Source organism: Sinocyclocheilus anshuiensis, unplaced genomic scaffold, assembly GCF_001515605.1.
Source record: "Sinocyclocheilus anshuiensis isolate Anshui unplaced genomic scaffold, SAMN03320099.WGS_v1.1 scaffold681, whole genome shotgun sequence".
Taxonomy (NCBI): Eukaryota; Metazoa; Chordata; class Actinopteri; order Cypriniformes; family Cyprinidae; genus Sinocyclocheilus; species Sinocyclocheilus anshuiensis.
Window position 1 is genome coordinate 1,225,867 of NW_015537978.1, and position 7,208 is coordinate 1,233,074.

The 7,208-nt window shown below is 40.1% G+C and overlaps 1 protein-coding gene across 1 annotated transcript; it reads right to left on the reverse strand.

Moving 5' to 3' along the window:
• Positions 1-3,480: 3,480 nt before the first annotated feature.
• LOC107672980 (bone morphogenetic protein 10-like) lies at positions 3,481-5,806 on the reverse strand. The gene is made up of 2 exons (XM_016466379.1): positions 5,363-5,806; positions 3,481-4,562 (listed from the first exon to the last, which is right to left on the reverse strand). Exons 1-2 carry the CDS (start codon positions 5,760-5,762, stop codon positions 3,481-3,483), a joined length of 1,482 nt encoding a protein of 493 aa, XP_016321865.1. The 5' UTR covers positions 5,763-5,806.
• Positions 5,807-7,208: the final 1,402 nt, after the last annotated feature.

Here is a 7,208-nt window from a genome sequence, read left to right on the forward strand (position 1 = left end):
TGCATTACCGCCACCTATCTCTCAAATGGACCATTGACACTCCTAATTGAGATTGTAGATAGTGTCAATGGTCCATTTGAGAGATAGGTGGCGGTAATGCACTTATAAGTTTGCGATCTGCTGTAAAGCAAGAAGAAGAAAACGCGTCATGCTCCGGCTGTTGAGAACACGCTCAGGACAGTTTGGACATTGCGGTGAATCAGAGGTAAAAAAACGATATAAATACTGTTCAGTTTCTTGCACAGACCGATCGTTTCGTGTCTTTACACATCAATGTATCGTCACGAGCCGCAGGGTTTAATTTGGTTTTGTTTGTGTATGTTTTTTTGACTCTCAAAGCTGTGATTCCCATTCACTTCCATTATAAGACTGACAGACTGCAACGGTTTGAGTTAAAAATCTTCGTTTGTGTTCTACTGAAGAAACAAAGTCACCTACATCTCGGATGCCCTGGGGGTAAGCAGATAAACATCTTCATTTTTGGGTGAACTATCCCTTTAACATGACTACAGTGGACAGAAGAGTCTTGTCAATGATAAATTTGTTAATAAATACTAGAATAGTAAAAAAAAAAAAACATCACAATATCACAGAAAGTTTCTTCAAAATATCATTTTATTTTCAACTGTGCGTTTGTACATGGCAAAATACATTGTTTTACAATGGCAACTGACAATTACCAACTTCACATCTTAAATATATAGAGAACAAAGCTAAACACTTCCTAAGCCCTCCACCCCAAACCCCAAAAAAGAAGCAAATACATCTGCACAGTCTCAAGCTGCAGAGCAGATGAGCCTGTGTGGTCGTTAGTTTCCAGTCAGCTTCCCATGGACGTGGATCTGTTTGACACTTGTAAACTATGGGCCTTTAAGCTGCTGGTCTTCAATGGGAAGTTACATTTATGAATCGCTCCCACACCCAATGTCTAAACAGCAAGCTCTGGACTGATCATTGCTAAATATATCTTGTTAAGGAGTTATGGAGTGTCTGGGTGCAAGGGACAAGAGGATCAACAAACTATTTAAAGATATATACAAATCCTAACAAGACATCAGTGCTTGAAAAGCGGTTGATTAAAGCGCATACAACATCACTGAGTATTTTAACACATACTACATGAGAAAATTATAAATTATTACAATTAATAATTTGTTTTTAAATTAATTTATATACTTGTATACCCATATTCTTTGCACAACAACATCATACAGTCTCATATACTCTGAATAGTGTATGTAGTCATATGTACAGTATTACTATACAAAATCACCTAAATAATAATAAAAACAAATAAATTAATCAATAAATAAGCTTTATAATTATTCAAAGTATCAGAACACAATTTGTACTTCAACAACAGTAAAGTTAATATCAAAGTCAGTAATGCAAAGTATGCATCAGGCATGGGAATAATCCTGGAAGATATTATCAGGTTGAAAAGTCTTGTGAAGGATATCTGTGGGTGGCATGACCTTGCTAGACAGTTTCCATTCATCCTCCTGCCCTAACGGTGATAAGGGTCCAAAAGGAGAAAAAAAATGACGGAAGACTACAGAAGGAGAGCGATGGGGAGTAAATGATGTGTCTTCGCTTTAGGGTAGATTGGGGTCAAAAAGTAGATACACAACTGCCAACTGGCTTCTCATTCCCAGGAATCAGTTTTCTCCCGCCCTCCGTGCAGCTTGGAATTGTCTTTGGTCCTCACACACATGTTTTTCAGTCCTGACACCTTCTTATCACAGCCGTGCTTCGGGGTGGGAGCGCAGCTCGCACGGCATGTGGAGCAGGAGGGGGTGAGAGCCCCCAGTATCCCGCTTGTTGATGCCGTCTGTCGCCAATGGAACGGGGCGGACGGACTAAGATGTACAACATGCATCCTTTGTCAACTGTCCCATTCTCACATCTCAGCAGTGACATGCTGATTTGTGAATGAATTCCATGGTAAAATGCAGACAAGGTTTCAGTAGGAAGAAATGTTACTGAAGAAAATATATAAGTGTCCCAAGAAAATGTTATATATCAAAACAGCTTAATTGCTTTGAGACATTTCAGAAGTTCATACTGTCCTTTTCCGATGTCTCTCTTTTATGAGCATCTGTTTATTGCTTAGGTTTTGCACTGAAATAATGGGTTTTATTCATTAGTAATTGCATGGATTGTTTTGTATTTATACCCACAGGAGTACTTCTCACAAAACGCTTTTGCATAACACGTACATATGCATTTCATGAATTTCTTCTTGTCCTCCATCTAATTTGAATACTTATTTGCATAAAACATGGCCAAGCCATCAACTGCTTTCCGCACAACCTTTCCATTACAGCCTTTCTTCACACTCAGCAGCAAACATACGACTAAGTTTGCATCCTCAAAACCAGTTCAATAGACACCTTTTATACAGACCCAGATTACAAACCTCTCATTACCCAGCTGTACATAAGTACAGATGTGCTGTTTTTTTTTTTATAGAAAAACCTTGAAACTCAAGCTATAATGTACTTTTCTTACTTTTTACTCTATATGATGAAATCTATTCATAAAATTTCATCTTTCACCCAGTGATTTTTGCTGGTGTGTTGTTTTAGCTGTTCCCAATGTTTTCATTATTTCAGAATGAATTTAAGCACAAAATGTAATGCTAAATAATGATTTGTCCTTTAAAAAAACTGTATGCAGATTTCACACACAAATTTGTGTATGACTGATTAATGAATGAGACCCATGGTCGTAAGACTGCGGATATCTAGAGAAGGAGTTGTTCTCAGACACATTCGAAAGTCCAGACTGGTCCGTTCTGGTCTGTTTTACCCCTCGTTTATAAGACTTTTCTGATAAACACTTCACTTCAACTTGGACAGTTCATATCAAATGCATTCTGTTAGTCAGGAAGCTGCATATTGACTTGGCAGTGTCACGACAGATACGATACTGAGCTTTGTGGAAACTGGAAACAGGCCGTTTCACAGGCTTCTTGTCTCTGGTAATGTCACTGGACTGACCCTGTGGTGCTTGAGTTCGCTGCCATCTTTACGAAACACCCACTTAGTGAGGACTCTGCTGACGCAAATGATATGGCCAAGTATGTAACGAGTTGGAGTTGATATAATCTCTGACTTAAACTTCAGTCTTTACTGATAAGAACAGCTCATTTATTCCGGCTGATCTTGAGGCGTGTCAGTGGTTCAATTATTATTTTATGTTCCACCCAATCCTTATTCAGCAGGGATGAATGGTCACCGTTCCCACTAAATCTTGCATTGTGGCCCCTCGTCACGTGGCTCCAGAATTGGCTGATTCCACAACTGATTTCATGACTCCTGCTAACGCTGTTAAGGTTGGGAGTAAGAGCTCATCCACTGCCATTTGGAAGAAACTTGGAATGTTAGTCGTAGACAATGACTGCCTTTTAGTCTCTTTCCAATCCAAACTCTAAGCTTGTGGCCCAGATTCACCTCACTTCTCCATGTCCATTAAATACTATCTGCATCCACACTTCGCTACCACCATACCTTCATATTTATACTGATATGTCACCACTTCTGCATCATCTAGGTAGAGCAGGGAGATGGGATCTAGTTCAGTGGGAACGCAACAAGCCCTGGACACTCTTTGTGGACTTTTCAGACTGACCAAAGTTTGCACAATGGCATGTTTAGTAGGTGTAACGTGTTTGGTCAAAGGGTACATGCACGTCCCCGTACACTCAAAGGCTTCATAACCGGAGGGTGCTAGGATCCAACTGTCCCAGCCGATGTCTTTGAAGTCCACATAGAGGGAGGTCTTTTTACACTGGTTGCCTTTGGCATTGCGTCGGATTCTAGACGCTGTGTCATAGATGAGGTTGGAGCGCATCTGTAGGAGAGCCTCCTCGCTCTGCTCCTCTTCCTCATTCCCATCTTTTTGTCCCATAACTTCCAGGTCGTCCCAGAGACCAGTCAGTTCTAGGTCAATGTTGTCTTGAACACCAGGCCCAGTGGTCTCATGCTGGATCAGCTCATTGAGCTCTCGTTGGTCTCCGCGGTGGTCTCCGCTCTGGTCATCAGAGAAGACGATCATTAAGGGTTTGTGCTTGTCCTCAGGGCTGGTGTCAATGTCCATGTCCCCTCCTCTGGCGGTGCCTTCCTCCTTACCTTCGGTTGACGTCAAACTCTGAGAGTTCAAACTGGCTATGTGGACCTCCAACCTGTGGGTGGTGCCATAGTCTGATTTCCTCCAAAGATGCACCGCAGCGGTCATGTCAAAGGATTCCCACCCGTTATCTGTACCGTAAACCTGTCGAGATGCCAACTCCACTAGTTCTGTTTCTCCCTCTTGCTTGGTTTGATTTCCTCCATCAATATTGTCCCCTCTTATTTCTTGACTGCTGTTCGTTTCAATCTGTTTGACCTCATATATGGTCACTTTTCTGTCAACACCAGTGTATTTGTTGCGGTCAGTCTGGACCAAAGTATACAGTCGGAGCTCAGCTGCGGTGACTCTCTCGTGATGTGGGATAGACACGTTGAAGATAAGTGGGTGTTGTCTCACCCCACTAGGTCCCACACTGTACGGGGAGGAGTCTGAAAAAAAAAATTTGAAATTCTAATTCTCATGTTGTCATTACAAATCTACCATAAATATGACTCAAAGATATGTCTAATAATATTACAATAAAATATAAAAAATATAGTATATGTGTGTATGTATGTATGTGTGTGTGTGTATATAAAATGAAAGTAACTAGGTGAAAATAAGGTCAAATTGTCACTTTTTGAATGCATTTCTAGACAATATGAAGATTTTTTACTTTCACAACACAACACAACAAAAATGCATTTTAAAATCTCTTAATTATTCATATAGTTCTGCAGAGATATTAAATTTGCATCAAAGTGCTATTATGTATAACGGCACACAACTGAAAAAAAAGCCAACTATTATTTGAGATCAAATTTTTGAGACTTATCACAGCACATATTAGTGCTCTTTTGTTGGTTTTGATTGCTTTTATTGTCCTCATTTGTAAGTCACTTCGGATAAAAGCGTCTGCTAAATGACTAAATGTAAATGTATTATATTGTCTTGATTAATTGCATATAATTTAGCAAGCACAAGTATTATATTTTAATCAACAAGCAAATAGCCTAGTGCACAACCAAAAAATGCATTTTAGAACACTTTTCTAGAATTTTCTAACATCCTTACTTGATTATTCAATTACTTTAGATACTTAGTCAACATTATTGTTTCTTTGTACTACATCCACAGTAGAAATTAAATTATTTTATTGCCATAAGCAGATTTTATAAAAAAAAAAAAAAATTCCCACAATACAAACACAGTTACACAGTCCTCATTGGAAAAGTAAATATACAATTACCTTCATTTTTAAAGCTGCGTACAATGTTTGCAGAAGGCATTGCTGTTCGGTCATTGGCGAAGCGGTTGTAGAGCTCCAGCATGTACTCAGGGGGCTTTACTCGAGTGGCCCCTGGCTGCACAGGGGGGCCGGGATGTGTCAGGTTAAAAGTGCGCAGAAACTGTCCCTTCAGGGTCTCCAGCAAGCTCTGCATGTCTACCTCACTGTCCTGCTCCAGAAGTGAAGGATCCAGAATGCCTCCATGTCCGTCATCCAGCCCTGGAGCAGTGCGGAGCTTCTCGGGGGAGCCGATAGGGCTACTCTGTGCACAGAAGGGCCCCCAGAAGAGCAGGAAAAAGGCCAATAAAACAGATGTGCTGGATGAACACGTAATCCAAAAGTAATTCCTGCTGACACCCATGATGTAAGGCAAATGAGGTGTGTATCAGCTATAGGTGCAGAGTTTCACAGGAGCAAAATCTAGATCTATAGATCCAGTGACAAATGCCTTTAATTTAAAGAACTCAACCCTTTCTTCTGGATGGAAGGTCAGTGGTCACTCCAGTGCAGAATGTAGGAAAGTAAAGCCGTCCTATGCTGTTTTGGTTCTTATATGTAGCCGCAGACTGGTCACTGCATTAAAGTGCCTCTATTCCTGACCTCTGAGCATTTATTCTTTGATGTCTGAAAAGTTTGGACTAGAGGGTGGTTTCACTACGTGAAAGAGATGTCCCTCTGTGGCATCTCTTTTCAAATGTTTTTTCCTCTCTCTCTCTCTCTCTCACTCTTGCTCTCCCTACTTTCTCTCTCTCTGTCCCTTATCTACAAACTAGGAAGCTCTGCGTTTTTAGCGTTCGTGGTGTCCCTGTGTGTGTGTGTGTGTGCACCGTTATCTGCTTTCTTTTCCTTAATGAGGATTTTGTAAACATCGCTCTGATACGTGCAGAAGCCCCTTCCTTTGTTTGGGTGGGTGAGCCAGGGCAGATTTTGGGCCTAGTGTTTATTTGTTTTTCCTATGATTTCCTATGAGTGTTGGGACTTAAGTTCATTGACCATTTCTTTTTGACAAACGTCTGAAGAGTGCCTCAGTATCTTTGAAAAAGAGAGAGGATAAATATCTGCGGTGACGGAAATTGAAATGAAATGAGGTATGAGAGGTTGCAGGATAGACTGAAAGCAGCCACTTTTTGCCATTACAAAGCTATTATCTGTGAATCTCTGTGTATCTCAGAGAGGTTTGTAAGCATCAATTGCAATGAAACGAGTACTTGAAAGTCAAACATTCCCTCATGGGAAATAAATAAGTTGTTCAAACTGTGGACAGATGTCTTTTTCCCCATACACAAACAAAACCTACTGAATTCCATGCATGTGAGTATTTTGTTTGTATTTCCACTGACTTCTGGAGCATCTTATCATCTGTCGGGTCTGCAGCAGGGTGCCTTTATATTTAAAGGTAAAATATACTTTAAATATAAGCCTAAAATCGGCAGTAGGTGGTGGCAAATCACTGCATGAGCGAGTAGTTGAGTCATTCATTCATCCAATTCATTCAAATGGCTAATTGATTCAGTAAAGCAACACATTCGTGTACTGCTCAGAGAGGCAATGCAGGCTTTGTTTGGAACTATTTTCGTTGTCGAAATACAGCAAATACATGTAAGTCTAACATGTAAGTAACTTATTAAATTATTGTTTATTGAACTGTTCTTCAAATCAATATCACATTTGCATCGTGCTGATATTTGGCAAATCATCACTCTTCCTGTGATATTAGCTTCAAATTAAACACTTGGAACCATATGATGTTTTTTGTGATTAATTCATTGCCAACACCAAAAAATATCTAACCTTCCACTGCAGTTCT

Excerpts from the sequence above, each read along its gene's own strand:
- LOC107672980 (XM_016466379.1), bottom strand. The coding sequence starts at position 5,762 with ATGGGTGTCAGCAGGAATTACTTTTGGATTACGTGTTCATCCAGCACA. Across the intron at positions 4,563-5,362 it reads ACGCAGCTTTAAAAATGAAG|ACTCCTCCCCGTACAGTGTG; the intron begins GTAATTGTATAT and ends TTTTTTTTTCAG.